This window comes from Rhodamnia argentea, chromosome 1, assembly GCF_020921035.1.
Source record: "Rhodamnia argentea isolate NSW1041297 chromosome 1, ASM2092103v1, whole genome shotgun sequence".
NCBI classification, from domain to species: domain Eukaryota; kingdom Viridiplantae; phylum Streptophyta; class Magnoliopsida; order Myrtales; family Myrtaceae; genus Rhodamnia; species Rhodamnia argentea.
Genome location: NC_063150.1, coordinates 17,205,314 through 17,226,208, shown reverse-complemented (window position 1 = coordinate 17,226,208; position 20,895 = coordinate 17,205,314). Strand labels below are relative to the sequence as shown.

Sequence of the window (20,895 nt, the reverse complement as noted above, 5' to 3'; positions counted from 1 at the left end):
CCCGAATTATTAATTCTCTAACGTGAGCGAATCACGTGGTCCCGAACTATTCCGAGAAAATGTGATGGTCGTATTCAATCAAGTCGTCTGAGGCCAAAGTGAGCCGTATTCGTCCGATTGTCCGAGACCGAGGAAATGTGATGGTCGTATTCAATCAAGTCGTCTGAGGCCAAAGTGAGCCGTATTCGTCCGATTGTCCGAGACCGAGAAAATGAGAAGGTCGTATTCAATCAAGTCGTCTCGAGGCCAAAGTGAGCCGTATTCGTCTGATTGTCCGAGACCGAGAAAATGTGAGGGTCGTATTCAATCAAGTCGTCTGAGGCCAAAGTGAGCCGTATTCGTCTGATTGTCCGAGACCGAGAAAGTAAGAAAGTCGTGTTCAATTAAGTCGTCCGAGACCAAAGTGAGTCGTGTTCGACTAATTGTCCGAGACTTGATCCGGTCGTGTTCCTATGTGTCCGAGACCGAGATCCGTGGGTCGTATTCCTATGTGTCCGAGACCCGGGTATATGTATAGAGCCATGTTCCATAAAGGTCCGAGGCTCAATGTTATGAACTTATTTGATGGCGGTGGAGTAACGTGGAATATTCTGGAGTAACGTAGAATATTTTGGAGTAACGTGGAATATTCTGGAGGAACGTGGAATATTTTGGAGTAACGTGGAATATTCTGAAGTGACGTGGAATATTTCTGGAGTAACGTGGAATATTCCGGAGTGACGTGGAATATTTCGGGTGACGTGGAATATTTTCGGAGTAACGTAACAATTTTCGAAGTAATGTGGATATTTATATTATGGCCTGATGTGGTTAAAACGTGCCCTGGAGCACGTAGAATATTTTATTGTCGGACTGAGGCGTGGAACGCAGAGAGGGGAGTAACGTAGAATATTTGAGAAGGTGTGAGAATTTTCGGAGAAAGAGTGGAATTTTCTGGAATTGAATTGGGGAATTTTTTTGGGTAAGAAAGAAAGAGTTGTTGGAAATTGTTGCTCGCCTAGATTGTGTCCGGAGGCACTAGCGACCCGATCTAGGGTTAGAGATTTTCCTACTCGAGATTTTATCTCACCCCGTCGTGGGTTCGTTGTTTATTTCGGACCCTCCGCCGCAAGCATGAATGATCTGCCCAGGAGATTCGGTATTCCCCGAGGTCATGGTACCGGGAAAAGATGGGAAGGTTGTAGAGCCATCGGATTCGAAACAGCCACTTGAGCTTGACGAGGATGAGTTGGAGGCGAGAGATGATATAGTACCAAATAGCGAGGACGAGGCCTAGGGTAGTTGGCCTCTTGACTTTTGTTGGTTGTTTTATTTTGGATGTATAATAGGCTTCGACCACGTAATCGTTTTGTTTTAGTGGTCATAGGCTTGTACAATGGCCTCCGAAGCCGTAGGTTTGGAAAATTGTATAGAACATGTGGATATGTATATAAGTTTGTTTTTTTTTTTACCGTCCCAAGTCATCATGATGTTAATTGTTTCTGTACGGGGATTTGTTTTTGCTTCCGCATGAATTTGTTGGCCTTTGGATCCCGGAGAACCGTACATAATCATGGCCAGGTGGGATGTTAACGAGCTCGCAGGATTCGGGTCGTGACACGGACTTTGGCCAGGCGAATCCAGCAACTCCGGGCTCAATCGGAGCCCGAGGTAAGTGTTCTTGACCTAATTTACGCGTGCCCGAAGCTCAGATTTGGTTATTATGCTCTACATTGCTTGATTGAAGTTCTAGATACCGCGATCGTATATGATCCGATTCTCGTGATTTTGTGAATGAAATGTTTTGATTCCGAGATATGTAAATATAGAGGTTAAATCGAGTAGATCTGCGGTGATTTTGCGCCGATCCGGCGAGACCTCACCGTTGGATCTCGCCGGAGCAATTCTGACCGTCCATTGAGCTGTCGCGAGGTTGAATACGACCGAGCCGACGTGGCACGGTCCAACGGTCGGCGTCCGGGTGTCGTGTGCCGTCTGGTCCAACTCACCACTGACTCGGCCTAGTCGTTGGCGCGAATAGGCTGAGTCAGATCTGATCGAACGGCTAGGATAATTCGATTAGTTTAATTCCGGGCCATCGGATCTGACTTTTGTATTGTTTTAGATATTAGTATATTAGATAAAATTTGGAAAACAGGTGAAACGGTGCTGTTTTTGCTTGAAGAAGCGTCGTCGTTTAGGGTTAATACGAACGGACGGTCTAGATGGAATCCAGGATCAATCGTAGCCGTCCATATATTAGTGGATGCGGCGTCGTTTAGCTTAGTGGGCTTCGACGGCCGAGATGAAGTCTTGAGATTTAATCATGGCCGTCCATTTGATGTTAAGAAGCGGCGTCGTTTTAGTGAGATCGAGTCAACGGTCGAGATGAATTCCAGAGTAGATCTTGACCGTCCGTTTGAATAGGCTGATACGGTGTCGTTTTGTTTAGTAAAGGCCCGACGGCCGAGATTGATCCGTAAATTGATCTCGGCCGTCCATCTTTTTCTTTGATATTCAAATATTAGAAAATCAATTTTAGAAAATTCAAAAATAAATAGAATAATAGCATACGGTGTCGTTTTGGTCTTTGAGCGGGTGCACGAGCGGTCGGACCGGGTTGACCGGCCGTTGACCGGTTGACCCAATCCGGTTTATTAATAAAAAATAAATAAAAATTCATAAAAATTTCCAAAAAAAATCCAAAAAAAAATTGCAAAAAATACCTAGAAAATTCATAAAAATTCCCAGATTTTCACAAAAAATTTCTAAAAATTTGTAGATCGATTCGGGACTCATAAAGTCTGGATCGATATTTTTGAGACTTCAAGGGTCGATGAATGTCGATCCGGAAAATTTCCAACTTTTTTAGAAAATAAATAAAAAAATTAGAAAAATTAGAAAAATTCCATAAAATCACAAAAAAATGGGAAATGGCCACATTCAACCGGCCCGACCCCAATTTTTTGATTTTCGGGTCCCGAACTCCCAAAAATGACTATTCTACCCTTTTTGGCCTTTCGCCCCCCAAATTTTACCGAACCACCCCGAAACCCAAATTCGATATTTTTGTGAATCGATAGAATCCTCTTAGGCTCGTTTGCTTGATTTGTTTGATTGATTTGATATTGATTGTTTTGAATGCGCATTTTAATTTTTGATTTTGATTGTTAGAAATAGAAAATTCCCATCTGCATGTATACCTAGAACCGTTAGAACCTACCTCACCCGATATCGCATCTGCATGAATTCGTAGGTTAGAAAATCACTCAACATCGGTAACCGAAAGGGCGTCGATTAAAATTTCGGCGTAACCAAGTCCCCGGACCCAATAATCTCCGGTTTTCGCGGAACCGAACAGTTTCTCCGGACCGCTCGGTAAGGTTTTCCAATCGTACCTTCCAATAAATCGATCGGTGGCGACTCCAAATTGCATGTACACCTCGCACATGCCACCCGACCACACAAGGTCAATTTCGATATTTTATAAATTTTACCCTACATCGCGATTCGAGTAATGGGTCTTGGGAGAGACCCGCGATCCTAAAAGACACCACGCCGACAACCGGGGTCTCATATAATAAAAAAAATCGTGAAGAGGGATCGGCTCGTTAACCTTCGCTCGTTCATAATTTCCGGGAGAGGGTCGCGACATCGAGCTCCGACGGTTCAAGGCGATACTGGCGGCGGCTAGGAAAAATTTCAGCAATGGAGGTGGGAGAGAGAGAGAATTCGGCCAAGAGGGTGAGGTAGAGAGAGAGAGTGAGCTAGAGAGAGAATGTGTTCTTCAATAATGAAGAAGAAGCCCAAAAATTCAATAATAAAAAGTTAGGATAATAATGGGAGAGATATTTTGGTGTTTTGAATGCAAGAGGGGCAAAAATGGAAATTCCCCTCCCCCCCCACAAAAACTAGTCAAATTTCGGCCAAGGGGGAGAAATGACCAAAATGCCCTTTGGTCCAAGTGAAAAATTGGGCATTCTCCAAGGACAAATGGGTAATTTCCCATTTTCAATCCAAATTTTATTTTTCCTGAACCATTTAGACAAACCGTGAAGAAATTGTACACTGGATGAGGAAACGTCCAAAATTTATTTATTGAAACCCCTGAAAGTACGACGTCAAATTCTGAAGTTCGATTCGCGATCAATCTCGATCAATAGAAATTTCAGCATATCTCGAACTAACGGGCGGCTTTTAGGAGTTACGCGTATCGACCCGTGATTAAAATCACATTTAAAAATTTCTCAAGTCATGGCGACCTTGGTGGTTATTCAATTGCGAGGGTCAATCACTAGTCCCGATGGACACGATCGTTAGAAAATAATTTAGGGATGTTCGGAACCCATACGAGATCAAACGGAGTCACCCGTAATCCAAGCGTAAGGTATCACCCAAATCTTTCCTTAATCATTCTATGATTGGCCTATATTGGTCCAAAATATTCCCTCGACAATTTTCATGGCCATAGAGTCAGTCCAAGATCAAGTTCTTAGATCCACATACTTGATTTTCCTAACTAGTCATTCCCATTTGGCTAGTCTATTCGAAAGGGATCAATTCCAAGTGAGATTAGATTAAAATACATCGACGAGACTTTTCAATTATTCAAAGCTCCAAAACGAGTCAAATTACAGGATATCACAAATTTTGATTCAATGTGCAATACCATCCTTGAATTTTCGATTTGTTTAATGTGATATCCGAACTTTAACCCAATTTGCAACGTCGTCCTTGAACTTTTAATTTGTTAAATGTGGTCCTTGAACTTTTGATAAATATTCAATTTAGTCCATAAACCATACGAAGATATCAAGTGGTCTCTTCCCATTTAAGATCAATATCGAACATTCTCTTATAGTCGATAAACTAAATTAAACATGCACAAAAAATTCAATGACCACATCAAATAAATCGAAATTTGAGGGACCACATTGCATATTGGGTTAAAATTCAAAGACCACGTTAAACAAATCGAAAGTTATTGAGCCAAAGTTCACGAACTATTTGTACCATTTTCGTTACGGAATACAATAATCACCTTACCCTACATAGGTAGTAATAACTAATCTGAATTTTGAAATCCTTCTTTTCTAGAACATATAAAAAAAAAAATGAACTGCATTATCATTGTGTATTCCGGCTACCATAATAAGGAGAGAGATGGAGAGTCGAGAATCCGGGAAGATGGCATCTAATTTTTTTGTTGACCTCTCGGAAGAACTGCCGAGACAGATCCTCGTTTTGGTGATTCGTCGAGTTCGGCCGTAACCAAACTCAACGGGCTAAAGTTGCCCGATAATCAGCACAAGAACTTAGAGGTAATGGAACGACAATTTACCAATCAAGGTTATCCGTAGATATTGGTTTATTAATGTTCTTAAAGCTTTTTCACAATCTTCAATCCAATGAAGAACTTCATGGGACAATTGGTGTGGTGGAGTTACTGAGCTTCTTTATTTTGTAGTTTCACATTCCGAGTCATTTCGTTTTCATGCCCGCGAGTTCCAAGTCTCTTCTTGATTCCAATGTAGAAAATAGAAACGGTCGGACCGTGTGATCTCAAAAGGTACTTTTTCTATTTTCTACATAGAACTACCATAGGTAGCAACCTTTATCGTTTCAGTCTCTTGAGAATGGTTGCCCCCTCTCCGGTGCTCATCTCACTCGGTACCTTTGCATTGCTCCTCCAATGTCGTCGGGTGCGGTTCGCTTCCCCGCCGTTCTTGTCCTAGACACCGGGTGCACAGGTGCGTCCGCCCCCTCCTAGATGGATGAGAAAGAAATGTTTTATCAACGGCTGTAATTGAACCGCAGATCATGTATTTGCTCAAGAAATGACTGAGAGAAATGGGGACCAGGGCCTTCTAGACGCGGAGTCATGGTCAGTCATTGGGAGTTGACATGACGATCAACCCGTAGATTGTTTATCTCAATTCTCTTTCACGTGCCGTGTAGACTTAGGTTGAAAACTACAAGCACGTGGGCCCCAGTAAAACGACTCAGGTCAAATTCTCAGCAGATGAATATAAAATTTTAGTTTGACCAATATATATATATATATAATTTTAGATTCTTGACCAATATAATTTAGATAAAATTCCATTTTTAATCCTTGAACTAACACAAATTCCTAATCGTGTGCAAAAGGTGCTTATCTCGCCTGCTGCCTTTGCGTCAATCCTCCAATGTCCTCGGTTGCGGTTCACTTCCCCGCCATTCTTGTCCTAAGTCACCTGTTGCACAGGTGCGTCCACCCACTTCTAAGTGGATTGAAAAGAAATGTTCTATCGACGGCTGTGATGGAATCGATTTATTGTGAATCAGCTCCATGGAAGTATTTGCTCAAAAAATGACCTAGAGAAGTGGGAACCAGAAGCCTTCCAGACGCGCAGTCAAGGTCAGTCAATGATAGTTTACATGACAATCAACTTGTAGATGGCTTTGTCTCAATTCTCTTTCACGTCCCGTGCTGACAAGGTTGAAAACTACAAGCATGTCGGCCCCTGTAAAATGACTCATGTTATAATTAGGGAAAGTAAAAAAGGGTCAAATTTTCAGTGAGTGAGTATAAAATTGAAATGCCAATAGACATGCAGCTTTACCGATAAAAAGATTTGAGGTACTATAGATGCGAGGTTTGACTCTCGCGCTATGCAAAGAGATAAAGCAAAAGTCGGAGAGATGAAAGACAGAAATATGACAAAAAAAAATAGAATTTAGATAAAATTCTGTTTTCAATCCCTGAACTAACGCAAATTCTTAATCGAATATTTAAACTTATAATCGTCTAATCAAAATGATTCAATTTCCTTCAGCTTTATAATCAAGTTTTCGTTGCTCTAAATCTGAGATTAGTTGGAGCTAACGTGTTCGTCTGAATCGGCTAGAGTTTTGAGTTAATGTACTTGAAGTTCCATTTATGAATACTTAATGTATACACCACGGCTATTGAATGCTGTTTCGGTGAATAGTAGAATACTAGTTGATTTTGAAGGATGACTTCATAATTTACATGTAGCTATACTCATGTACTAACTCCGCCTTTGTCCAAATGCTGTTCCGGTGAGTAGTAGAATACTTAATGTATTATACGATTCTTCAAAGTTAAATGGGAAGCATTCACTTTGTCTTTCCTTTTTGTTTTGTTTTGTTTTTTTTTGTTTTTTGTTTTTTTGCGTTTTTATCACGTTAGTCCATTCCGTAACCATCGCCAATTGATTGCATGAAGTCGACTCATTCGCTAGTGAACAAAACGAGCCATGTTACTAGAAATTTGCCGTGATATGTGGGCGGGATGACTACAAACATGTGGGCCCCAGTAAAATGACTCAGATCAAATTCTCAGAGGGTGAATATAAAATTTAGATAAATATTTGACATTGATAGTTGACATGGCAATCAACTTGTAGATTGTTTTATCTTAATTCTCTTCACGTCCCGTATAGCCTTGGTTCAAAACTGCATGCATGTGGGCCCCAACAAAATGACTCGGGTCAAATTCTCAGCGGGTGCATATTAAATTTAGATGTATCGTAGAATATAATAGCATAGAACAGACAAAATATACATATAGTTTAGATAAAACTCCATTTTTAATCCTTGAACTAACACAAATTCCTAATCGCGTATTTAAACTTTTAATCGTCTAATCAAAATTATTCAATTTCCATGAGCTTTCCAATCAAGTTTTCATTGCTCTAAATCCGATTAGTTGGAATTCACTTATTTGTTTGAATCGGCTAGAGTTTGGATGTGACTTACATAATACTTTAAACTTTCAACGTACTTAAAAAAAAAAATCTCCTTTTATGAATAGTGGATCATCAAGACATAAATCAAGCATTTCTGGCATTTGACTTGAATTTATGCGACTTTCGGATTTTATATATCACATAGCCTACTAATGCACAGTGGGGTCGAAACACCAATACGTGGACCAGTAAGACATAAATGTCATTTAAAGATAAGTGGATCATCTTCTTTGTAATTCATCGCCCAAATATTGGCCTCTGGAGAAAATTTTGATCCACAAAAGTACTGGGATTATTAGAACCGACTTATTTATTTTTAGCTAAATCTTGCAAATTGATATTATACATTGAAACGATAGTACATTCATATTTTTAATTAGTCTGGTCTTTTGCCTTGTACTAAGGGTGGATATAAATAAGTTGGGAGACAAATGGGGCGTCGAAAGATTTAAACCTCCCGCTTAAATATCATGTGAGATTTTGTGAGAATACTACTAACCATCCTAAAAGTTTAAACTATTAGATGAAAACATGATTTCATATTTAAGTATTCAAACAATCCTAACTCTGCCTTTGTCCAAATGGGTCGGGTCAGTACCTAAGATGGTATCATATGATTCTTCAAAGTTAAAAAGGAAGCATTCGCTATGGACTTTGTGGAGCTCGTGTGAGAGCCACACCTAGAACTACGTGGGTGGCAACTTTTATTGTTTCAGTTCAACTCCTTGGAAATGGTTGCCACCTCTCCGGTGCTTGCTTGCTACCTTTCCATCACTCCTCCATTGTCGTCGGGTGCAGTTCACTTTCCCCGCCATCCTTGTCCTGAGTCACCTGTTGCATAGGTGCGTCCACCCCCTTCCAAGTGGATTGAAAAAAAATGTTTTATCGACGGCTGTGATGGAACCGATTCATTGTGAATCGGCTCCACCGAAGTTGACAAAGAGAAATGGGGACCATAAGCCTTCTAGATGCGTAGTCAAGGTCATTCAATGATAGTTGACATGACAATCAACTTGCATATGGTTTTGTCTCAATTCTCTTTCACGTCCCGTATTGACTGGGTTGAAAACTACAAGCATGTCGGCCCCCGTAAAATGACTCATGTTATAACTAGGGAAAGTAAAAAAGTCAAAATAAAAGGATTTGGGGGTGGGGACACTAGTATTATAGATGCAAGGTTTGACTCCGGCACTCTGCAAAGAGGTAAAGTAAAAGTCAAAAAGAGAAGAGTTAGAGATAAGACGGACAAAGAAAAAGGAATATAAAATTTAGATAAAATTCTGTTCTTAATCCCTGAACTAACGCAAATTTCTAATCGAATATTTAATCTTTTAATCGTCTAATTAAAATTATTTAATTTCCACGAGCTTTATAATCAAGTTTTCACTGCTCTAAATCCGATTATTTGGAGCTAACGTATTCGTCTGAAATGGCTAGAGGTTTGAGTTAATGTACTTTAAGTTCCTTTTATGAATACTTAATGTATACACCGCGGCTATTGAATGCTATTTCGGTTAATAGTAGAATACTAGTTGATTTTGAAGGATGACTTCATAATTTACTTGTAGCTATACTCATGTACTAACTCCGCCTTTGCCAAAGGCTGTCTTCAGTAATAGTAGAATACTTAAATGTATTATATGATTCTTCAAAGTTAAATGGGAAGCATTCACTTTGACTTTTCCTTTTGCTTTTTTTTTTTTGTTTTTGTTTTTTTTTTTTTTGCGTTTTTATCACGTTAGTCCATTCCGTAACCATTGTCAATTGATTGCACGAAGGCGACTCATTCGCTAGTGAACAATACGAGCCATGTTACTAGAAATTTGCCGTGATATATGGGGGCGGGATGACTAATTAACTTGGCGTGCCCAGCTGAGATTTGACTTCAAACAGCTGCTAAATAAATATCTTCTCCATCGAAGCTTGTACGTACAAATTACAATCCTGTTCATGGTCCTGCAAATTCCTTTTGTTCAGCTTCCTTAAGGTATCACTTACGATTTCCCGTCAAGTACTATGAAGTCTCTCAACTTGTCTTTCCTCGAGTTCTCGTCGCCATGTCGTCTATTTTTCACATGTGTAGTGGTGCTTTTGCCGTTCATTAGCCTAGTCTCTTCAGTTAATAATGGGACGGACAAGCTCGCATTGCTTGCATTCAAGGCCACGATAACTGAGGATCCTTACGGGGTGCTGAGTTCATGGAACCATACGGCGGACCATTGTCAGTGGTATGGTGTCAGGTGCGGTCGCCTCCACCACAGAGTAACGGGACTAGACCTACAAGACAGAAAGCTTTTTGGATCCATCTCTCCTCACATTGGAAACTTGAGCTTCTTGAGAGTCCTGATGCTAAACAACAATAGTTTCCACGACAAAATCCCGCAACAAGTCAGCCATTTGCACAGGTTACGTGTCTTGCAATTATTCTACAACACATTGGAAGGCGAAATCCCAAGAAACCTGTCGGGTTGCGCTCGCCTTACACAGCTCCGCCTAGGTTTCAACCGGCTGGTCGGAGAAATTCCCGTTGAATTTGGTTCTTTGCTGGAGCTTCAGTATCTCACTTTACCTGAGAACCATCTAATGGGAACTGTTCCTTCATCCATCGGAAACATGTCATCATTAGAGTTTCTCAGTCTCTCTAATAATGAATTAAGTGGGAAGATACCCTCAGCTCTTAGAAAACTAACCAAACTCATAGTGCTTGCTGTAGCACGAAATAGGTTGTCTGGCTCAATTCCTCCATCTATCTTCAATCTTTCTTCTGTGATGCTGTTCGACATCGGTGAAAACCAAATAGAAGGGACTCTTCCTGCCAATATAGGCTTCACTCTTCCAAACATTGAGATTTTCAGCATTTACTCTAACCGATTCACTGGAGCGATTCCTTGGTCAATATCTAATGCAACCACTTTAGAGTTGCTACAAGCGCAATTTGAACGAGCTTTCGGGGAACATGCCTCCTTTGGACCGCTTAAACAAGCTCCGAGCATGGAACTTTCGATTCTAATTATTTGGGGAGTGGAGGATACGATGATTTGAGCTTTCTTTGCTCGACTAACACTACCAACCTACAGGCCTTGTTCATAGGAGACAACAGGTTTGGCGGGACATTGCCCCAGTGCATCGGTAATCTCTCCATCACTCTCTGGCAATTGGTGCTGAACCAGAACCTACTGTTTGGCACGATTCCTCGAGTAGTCGGAAATCTTGTCAATTTGGAAAGGTTGTTGTTGGACCACAACGGGTTTTCAGGTACGGTCCCCACAGATTTTGGAAATCTTCATAACCTAGTGGACCTAGATTTATCGTATAACAAGTTTTCGGGAGCAATTCCTTCTGCATTAGGAAGCCTAGTAAACCTGGCACGACTCTCTCTGGATCACAATAACTTTCACGGCCACATTCCTTCACGTATATCGGAGTGCCGAAGTTTGGTGGAGCTTGATCTTTCTAGTAATAACTTGAATGGTACTATACCTCCAGAGTCCATAGGTCTATCATCACTATCTATACTTTTGAACTTGTCTCAGAACCATCTCACCGGTGTCCTGCCTAAGGAAGTCGGGAAATTGAATCTTTTGGCTCAATTGGATGTCTCTGGAAACATGTTGGAAGGCGACATTCCAGCCAGTCTTGGCAGTTGTGTTGGATTGGAAGTGCTCAAAATGCAGGAGAACTCCTTTCGAGGCTCCATTCCTTCCTCTCTTAGTTCGTTGAGGAATATCATGGGGCTAGATCTTTCACACAACAATTTATCTAGTCAGATTCCAGAGTTTTTCGAGGCACTCCACTTATTAGAGATCCTGAATCTATCGTACAATAATTTTGAAGGCACATTACCCACTAAAGGAATCTTTAGTAATGCCAGCGCTACTTTTGTCTCCGGAAATGACAAGCTTTGTGCAGGAATGCCTGAATTTCATCTCCGAAAATGCAGCTCTAAAAACTCCGGCCGGAGACTAATCCCTAAATGGAAGCTCACCATCTCAATTTTCTTCGGGGTTTCAGGAATAGCTCTTGTTCTTGCTCTTATGTACTTTCGTTGGTTGAAGAAGAAAAGAACAGAACCAACTTCAAGTTCTAAAGATGATTCGTCATTGAATCTATCTTATAAAATTCTCCTTAAAGCAACCAATGGGTTTTCTTCAAATAACTTGATTGGGGTCGGTGGTTTTGGATCTGTTTACAAGGGAGTCCTCGATGAGAATGGAATTGTTATTGCTGTGAAGGTACTTAATTTGATGCTTCATGGAGCTATGAAGTGCTTCTTATCCGAGTGCGAAGCTTTAAAGAGCGTCCGACATCGTAATCTTTTGAAAGTCCTCACAGTATGCTCGGGCATTGATTATAGGGGCAATGAGTTTAAGGCCTTGGTTTATGAGTTCATGGTCAATGGGAGCCTAGAAGTTTGGCTGCATCCAAGACCATCATCAGCTAATCTAGGTGGCAATGTGCAGAAATTGAGTCTCATCCAGAGGGTAAATATTTCCATCGATGTTGCTTCAGCATTAGATTATCTCCACAACCACTTGCAAAGCCCTATTATCCATTGTGATGTAAAGCCAAGCAACGTCTTGCTAGATGCCGAAATGGTTGGACATGTTGGAGACTTTGGTTTGGCAAAGGTTGTGATTGAATCCACCGATGACGCTAAAGCGAAGATGAGCTCAGCTGGTGTAAGAGGAACTGTCGGCTATGCTGCTCCAGGTGAGTCTCCTCTCCTCTGTCCCCTAAAGGCAAACGAATGCATTATAGTCAATAAAAATGCAGTGTGTGTGCATTATTTCCTTCTGCCTCAACTGCTTGTGCTGCTATTACTTATCTTTTATTTGGAAATTCGAATGAAGCGCAGAATATGGAACGGAAAGCGTGGTTTCAAGAGAAGGTGATATTTATAGTTATGGCATTCTCTTGCTTGAGATGTTCACGGGCATGAGTCCAACAAACGAAATGTTCAAAGAAAATTTAAGCCTTCATAACTTCGTCAAAGAAGCCTTGCCTGGACATCTCCTAGAGATTACCGATCCTCTTCTACTTCAAGAGATGGAGAGCCATATGGGCACCGGCAGAGGTGATGCAGGCCGGGAATGCCTGGAGATGGTCTATGGAATCGGAATCGCCTGCTCAGTCGAAGCACGCAGAGAGCGGATGAACATTACAGAAGTCGCAGCTCAGATGCATTTTATCAGGGATAAACTTCATGCAGCTGGTTTCCAAGGATAGGTAACATATAACTTTTTCTTTTTATTTTCCTTTGGACCACCGGATCATCGCCATATATGCGCCGATAGGGAGGCATTCATGTGCCTGCTTGTGTGGATGAATTCAAAATTGCACACATGGTTCCTCAATTTTCTGGTTTTGTGTGAATAAAAAAGGCATGAATTGCCAACTGAATCACATGAATGCACATTACAGGAATAGAGAATTCATCCTATGGAACCATCGTTAGAACTCTAAGGGCAGCATGAGGAAATTCTCGTGATCAAAGCAGTTGACAGGCTAATCATGATCCTCCATTCCTTAATTATGTTCAGCGTATTCATTCGCAGTTGCATCAAATTGCAATGGATTTAGGACATTTTGGGTATGCTTTTGACAGAAAAATAAATGAATCTAAATGTCTCTTCCAGGTTATATGAACTCAGGAGTGCTTGGAGTCGGTTTCTGCAATTTCAGTAGTTTCCTTCGTCCATGCTTAGCACTAGAAAGAGGGGACGCATGCTGTGTAGTATAGGAGACCTAGAGAAGGCAAAGGTTCTCCAGTCCCGGCCACAACATATAATGAGGGTTCAATCTTGTCTGTAGTCCAATATGACTCAGGTTTGAGCCCAATTGCTGCAAGAACTGCAGCCAGCTTTGGTGGCTCGATGCATTCCTCCCCGCAAACCTTTGCGTGTATGATTCTTCCGTGAGGCAGAGCAGGAATTTGAGAAGCAAATCATCTCATCCTTTTCATGTACGACTTATAATGAGAGTTCAATCATGTCTGTAATCCAATATAACTCAGGGTTAAGCCCAACAGTTGCAAGAACTGCAAGTAGCCTTTTAAATTTGATGATGGTTGATCCATTCCGTCTTCGCAATCCTTGAAAAACATCAATTGAATTACCTACCTTGAGGTGGAAATTTTCCAAACTCATTTCAGAATATTGGTCCATTACAAGAGCCTACCAAAAACCTTGAATAGATTGGAATCCCAATCTAAGAAAGACATACATAAAGAATGACATTCAATTGCATCCTGAGAGGCTAAAAGAAGGAGATTGAACAACTAAGGCGGCCTGGGACTTTTTACAATGCAGGAGCAGCTCTCTGTTTCTTTTGTATGCAGTAGCCACCAACGACGCAAGCATGCTCTCGCTCAAAGGGCTCGAGAGTGACTTGCTGAAAAGGCTTGAATCGCTCCACCTGCAATTTCTTCACTTCCTGGGAAAATACCATCTCGGTTGGAACAGTAAATTCGAAACAGCTTGCCTACAAAATCAAACACCAACAAGCGGCATTTTCGCCCTCCAACTTGAGCACATATTACAAAGGGTTTAAAAAATATAAAGGAATAACGAAAGTCTACAACTCTCTCTCCCTCCCTCTCCCAACTCATCGTCACCCTCCCTCTCGCATGTTTGGCGCTCAGTTGTCCATCGCAACATTTTACTTATGCCAAAGCACAGTGAACACCCCTCGCAGTTCCCATGACTTGGTACTCAGACGCGGTGACCAGCGCAAGTACCGATTTTTATTTTAACTTTTGCCATTGTTGCTACGGTCTTCAATATGGATTTTGGACTTCTCTCATGTGGCAATGGTCTCTTGCTCTATAACGTATAAGAACAACGAATTCTGGTCCACTGGGTAAGCCAAAAGAGGAAGCTATCTCGGATTTCTCTTTAATTGGTTTTGATCCCACTGTTCATGATCATGTCAAATTCAAGGTAAGTGTTGTGAATTATATGTCCTAGTACATTCGCATGCTATGTAATTATTGTATTGATAGAGTTCTCAAAGTGTTCTTGTCTGTGCTAAACAGGACTTCAAGTCTAGTCATCACATCGAAGCAGGTCTTAGTCCATGAGTTAGGTTGATAGAGTCCTTTTAGCCTAGGGCTTTGCGTTTTATGTGCTGATTCCTCTCAAGCTGATCTGGTCTTGAAATCAAGTGTTGTTCAAAGCAGGTCTTTGTTAGTACAACTGGTTTTTATCTTTAGCCCACACCATGTTATGGCTATAAGGATCTACCCATCCTTCTACTGAAAAGGAAGTTCCATTGATATGTCGATGCCAATTAAAATTTGACACACAAATTACTGCCAATACGGTTGAAGCATATATTCCTGTCGTGTCGCTTCAGCAGAGAAACTGGCCATGCTAATTATTTAGACTAGAGACTTCTTGAAAAAGGGATCACCAATTTCCAGCAAGAAAACAAAAGATTTTGAATGGGAACACTGAGAAATCTGCATACCCAAAGGGAAACACAAGATATCGAAGGAAAAGAAGAGCAAGATACAATTCCTTCCTGACTCGATGATCGAATTAATTAGTAGAAGCGATTGTCCGAGTAAATAAATATGGCCTAAGCTTATTTACGAGAATTCAATATTAGAAGGAAAAAAATAAATTAAGGGGGGATTGGTAATTTCAATCAAATTTAGCAGGCTGTCCTCGACATTTTCCAGTTCCTAAAGTGATACGTTCTCGAAGAGCGGTATATTCTTCTTGTTGATCAACGAGAATTACAATATCAGGTAACCCCGTATTTAATCCAACGGCCGTGTCAATCTCACAGATGGAGGCATGTGAACGATTAAAGCTTCTCTACAACGGCGGTAACAGAAACCACCCAAAAACAGAGTTCACCTTGAGTGATTAAGCCACATAGCTGATGGAGGAGACGTTGCTCTTGGGAAATCAGTCGAACACAGCTCAAATCTCTCTTTATCTCTCAGAGTACATGAGAATGGATGGAAGGTAACACCGTCCTCCAAGCAAAACCATCGGATTTGCAGAGCAAATGCAAATCCGAAGGTTGTGTTGTGATCATTTCGATCTTGTTGTGTCCATTACCTCCGTATTACTCTACAAAATCGGCCACCAAATTGAATCTCGACCGATTTTTACATGATGTTTTTAAATGGCTGGTCAACCGCTTCGAATATCATCCAACCCCATCACCAGCTTTGATGTGCAGATAGCTCAAGAGTTTCTGCTTCATCGGAATTACTGAGGTACTCCCCCATGATATGATATTGTCGTGAAGCACCAAGCGTCGAATCCTGAATTAGTATCTTAACAATGGGGCCAAAAAGCAAAGAGATGTGGTCATGTCAAAACAAAAAAGCAGAAGAAAATTAATTGGGGAAAAAAAAAAGAAACCACCGGAACAAATGTGGACAGACAATGTGTAAAAGCTAGAGGGTAACATACCACAAATCCAGTAGGTCCACAATCACGATCTACATCTACTCGAACTTATCTATCTTTTGCAAATAGGACGATGAACCGATTTCTCCGTTGACCAATGTTATATTAGACATTATAACCTCCCAAAAATTGAAGTAAAATCCTAATACATGAAGTACATATAATGAAATGAAACGGTTCTTCAAGTGCCATAAACGTCAAAGCCGGAGGCTCCAATGATCCAACATTATAAGCAGCAGCTTTGGAGCCAGATTCACCGCGTGCACTTGGTATACATGTAAAGAGACAAATTAGAGTGAATTCAAATTGTTCAACCATATTAGACAAGCGGTCTTTTTATGTTCCTTTGTCATTCAAGCAAAACAAGTCTTGGGAGTCATTCAAGCGGTCTTTGTATGGCCCCATCTTTGATGGCCGGAGTAGTCACATGCTCGCCGCCCTGCCAAAACTCCTTATTTGAGACAATTTGGCGACTTCATGCCCTTGTTTTTGACAATTTGGTCATCCCGGATCCTTATTTAAAACAAGATCCACTTTAAGGTCTTCTTTTTTTTAGAAAATAGGGCACTTTAGACAGTTCATGAATTGATACAAATTGTTTGCTAGTTAGGTTTGGCAGTTCACATTTGACATTGCATCTAGGACAATGTTAGATCGGTGATATAATTTCTTCACCCCTTTTTTTGTTGAAATATAACGCGCGGAAACTAACCCAGATCTTGCAAATAAATCAATGCGAAAAGCCCGGAGAAATAACGATGAACAATAAAGGACACCGGAGATTACGTGGTTCGGTCCGAATATCGGTACCTACATCCACGGGAGAGCCAGCAAGAACAATCCACTATAATCGGAGAATCGGAAATACAATCGCTCAATACGCTCGTGTTTCCCGCACCTAGATTATACCCAAACCCTAAGTGTTTACAAATAAAACAACTCAATCGGATATACGAAAACTCACGAAGCACAAATCGATGAATGTTTGAGCCCGAACGAAAACTCTCGCGCACGACCTTCAAAACCAGAACACCGTGCGTGCTCACGTTTTTCTTTCTCTTCGTGCGGTGGCCGTTTTTACTCTTCTGCTAAAGGAACTTGGAAATAAAAGCCCTCACTTTTATTTCCTCTGTTTGTGCAGCTTTTTAAGAAGTCAAAAAAACTTCTTTCTTAATTGACCAACCAATCACATGAAAGTTGAGTCCCCTGTACGAGCAAACGAGTAATTCTCTTGGGTGGCAATCTTGGATAAGCTTCCTTCAACAGAATAACAAATCTTCACGAGATTTGACGAGGTTTTCAAGAAAAGAAATTCTAATCCAAGATTTCTTTTCTTCCCAAATATATCCATTTATGAAAACGATATACATTCTTCAATTTATTCGGATTCCGCAAACGGTTCAAACTCGAGACATAATTAACAATTCTCCACCTTGGCTCGAAGTTTGAAACCAAAGTCATAGTGCTCATCATCCATGCTGCTCTCCATCGCCCCAATGGGCGATCACTCTTCACAGACGCCAATAGTGCTCAAGCAAAGCTTGAGCTTCGCCAAAGGAACAGGCTTAGTCATCATGTCCGCGGGGTTCTCTGCTGTAGCAATCTTTTTCACAACAACCTTACCCTTCGATAAGACATCTCGGATGAAGTGGTACCTGATATTGATATGTTTCGTTCGCTCGTGATAAACCGGATTATACGCCGGATAAATCGCACCTTGGTTATCACAGTGTATGTCAACATTTTTCTGTTCTAACCCAAAGTCCAAGAGCAAACCTTGTAACCATATCGCCTCTTTCGCTACAAAGGTTAGTGCCATGTACTCCGCCTCGGCCGACGACAAGGCTACGTGGTCTCGTAAGGACGCTTTCCAACTAATTGCACCACCCGCAAGCGTAAACACGTACCCTGCTAAAGACCCGCACTCATCCAAGTCACCCGCATGATCAGAATCCACAAAACCGGTGGTCTCACTGCCATCACTGTCCCTCCGGTATACTATACCAACGTCTGCTGTCCCCTTCAAATATCCGAGGATCCATTTCACGACTTCCCAATGAGTTTTACCTGGACGCTTCATATAACGACTAACTACACCGACAGCTTGTGAAATATCGGGCCTAGTGCATACCATAGCATACATAATACTACCCACGGCATTAGAATAAGGAACACGAGACATATGTTCCTCCTCCTCCTCAGTCTGCGGTGATAACTTAACCGAAAGTTTAAAGTGCTTCGCTAATGGCGTACTCACGGACTTCGCCGATCGCATATTAAAACGTGCGACAATTTTCTCAATATATTTCTTTTGAGACAGACGTAATAATCCTGCGATCCTGTCACGCAAAATCTCCATACCCAATATTTTCTTCGCAGCACCTAAATCTTTCATCTCAAACTCAGCACTTAACTGCCTCTTCAGCACATCAATATCGGACATATTTTTCGCTGCTATCAACATATCATCAACATATAATAGCAGATATATCAAAGACCCGTCCTCTAATCTCCTAAAATAAACACAGCTATCCATCCGACTTTTTGAATAGTCTTGACTCGCCATGAAAGTATCAAACCGTTTATACCATTGCCTAGGAGATTGTTTCAGCCCATATAATGATTTCTTTAATAAGCAAACATGATCTTCCTTACCCGGAATAGCAAATCCCTCCGGCTGCCTCATGTAAATCTGTTCCTCCAATTCACCGTGAAGAAACGCCGTTTTTACATCAAGTTGCTCCAACTCGAGATCCCGTGCAGCAACTAAGGCAAGTAAAACACGAATGGAAGTATGCCTTACCACGGGAGAAAACACCTCATTGTAGTCAATGCCCTCCCGCTGGGTATACCCCTTCGCAACAAGCCTCGCCTTGTACCTTGCTGCCTCGATACCGGGAATGCCCTCTTTCCGTTTATAGACCCATTTACTTCCGACAATCTTCTGGCTCTTGGGTACTTTAACTAACTCCCATGTCTGATTTCGATGGAGTGATTCCATCTCTTCACTCATAGCCCCTAGCCACTGCGACGACTCAGAACTAGCCATCGCCTCGGAGTAAGACGAAGGCTCATCTGTCTCCACCTCATCACCTACGATCAAAGCATAAGCAAAATCAGTATAAGCATAACGTACCGGTGGTTTAATTTGCCTTCTTTGTGTGCCTGCGGCTATACTATGCTGCGGCTGTCTTCGTTGTTCACTATCACCGACTTGAGGAACTGCGGCTTCATCTGCAGTTTGAACATCTATTACCTTCGAGGTCTCTGGAGTCTCCACCTGAAGCTCCACCTCACTACTAACACCATGATCCGTGCGTTCAGCTGGTTGTGTCTCGGAACTCCTCTGTCGAAGCATTGCGGTCTCGTCGAAGATCACATCTCTGCTAATTAGAAAACCGGGTGATCCGGGATCGGTGCACCACAGCCGGTAGCCTTTCACCCCATGTGCATAACCCGAAAATATGCACTTCTTCGACCTCGGCTCAAGCTTACCATCACTCGCATGAGCATACGCAGGACATCCGAATATTCGTAATCCGGAGTAATCAACAGGTTTCCCCGACCATACTTCCTCTGGAGTCTTCTACTCGATAGCAGATGATGGAGATCGATTAATCGGGTAACATGCCATGTTCACCGCTTTGGCCCAAAATTCCTTGCCTATTCCAGCATGCGAAAGCATGCTCCGAGCCCGCTCAAGTAAAGTTCCGTTCTTCCGTTCCGCCACGCCATTCTGCTGTGGTGTCCCAGTGCTTGTGCGGTGTCTCACAATCCCTTCTCTCTCGCAGAACTCGGTAAAATCTTTACCACAGAACTCCATGCCGTTATCGGTTCTCGGGCACTTGATCCGTTTATCCGATCGCTTCTCAATCAATGCCTTAAATTTCTTGAACCGATCAAACACATCGATTTGTGCTTCAGAAAGTATACCCATACTTTCCTGGAATAATCGTCGATAAATGTCAGTATATAACGAGCACCTCCTTTCGAAGGAACAGGAGACGGGCCCCAGACGTCCGAATGAATATATTCTACCGGTTGCTTGGTCGAATGAATACCTGTAACAAACTTAATCCTGCGCTGCTTCCCAAAGATACAGTGCTCACATAAGTCTAACTTACTTGTCTTCTGACCCTTTAACAACCCTCTATCACTCAGCATCGTCATACCTGCCTCACTCATGTGCCCTAGACGCATATGCCATAAACGAGTTAAATCAGAATCTGACTCACCCGATGAAACCGCAGCAGCTCCTGTCACAGTCTCTCCCAGTAGATGATAGAGAGAACTCAATTTCTTCCCTTTCATCACTGTCATAGCACCTCGAGAGATCTTCAGCACTCCACCTTCAGCGGTGTACTTACACCCGATATCATCGAGTGTCCCCGGAGAAATAAGGTTCTTCTTGAGCTCCGGTACATGCCTCACGTGCGTCAATGTGCGCACCACACCATCGTGCATCCGAATCCGAATCGTCCCGATCCCCACAACCTTGCAGGCTGCGTTATTCCCCAACGGAACTCTACCACCATCTGCAGTCCGGTAAGTAGTAAACCAGTTCTTATGTGGCGTCATATGATAAGAACACCCCGAATCTAGCACCCATTCATCTCCTGATGAACCCTGCATCACACACAAAACGGCCTCTCGCATCACTAGTGCTCTCTTCAAGAACATTCGCCACACCGGTTGTGGCTTTACGCTTATCACTTCGTTTCTCAACTTAGGACAAT

The 20,895-nt window shown here is 41.9% G+C and overlaps 3 protein-coding genes across 3 annotated transcripts in view; 2 read left to right on the top strand and 1 right to left on the bottom strand.

Annotated features, from left to right (window-relative positions):
* The first annotated feature begins 1,879 nt into the window (after window positions 1–1,879).
* On the top strand, window positions 1,880–13,684 carry LOC115728337 (probable LRR receptor-like serine/threonine-protein kinase At3g47570). The gene is made up of 4 exons (XM_048282287.1): window positions 1,880–1,891; window positions 11,605–12,443; window positions 12,589–12,959; window positions 13,560–13,684. Exons 2-3 carry the CDS (start codon window positions 11,645–11,647, stop codon window positions 12,957–12,959), a joined length of 1,170 nt encoding a protein of 389 aa, XP_048138244.1. The 5' UTR covers window positions 1,880–1,891; window positions 11,605–11,644; the 3' UTR covers window positions 13,560–13,684.
* LOC115733771 (probable LRR receptor-like serine/threonine-protein kinase At3g47570) lies at window positions 9,750–10,775 on the top strand. Its single transcript, XM_030664393.2, has one exon. The coding sequence runs from the start codon at window positions 9,750–9,752 to the stop codon at window positions 10,773–10,775; it is 1,026 nt and encodes a 341-aa protein (XP_030520253.2).
* Window positions 13,685–13,982: 298 nt separating the features above from the next.
* Window positions 13,983–20,895, bottom strand: part of LOC115731186 (rRNA 2'-O-methyltransferase fibrillarin 2-like) — a 31,962-nt gene continuing 25,049 nt past the window's right edge. Inside the window, exon 8 of the mRNA XM_048282298.1 lies at window positions 13,983–14,026. The gene's annotated coding sequence lies outside the window, so the exon portion shown is untranslated. The remainder of the gene's footprint in view (window positions 14,027–20,895) is intronic.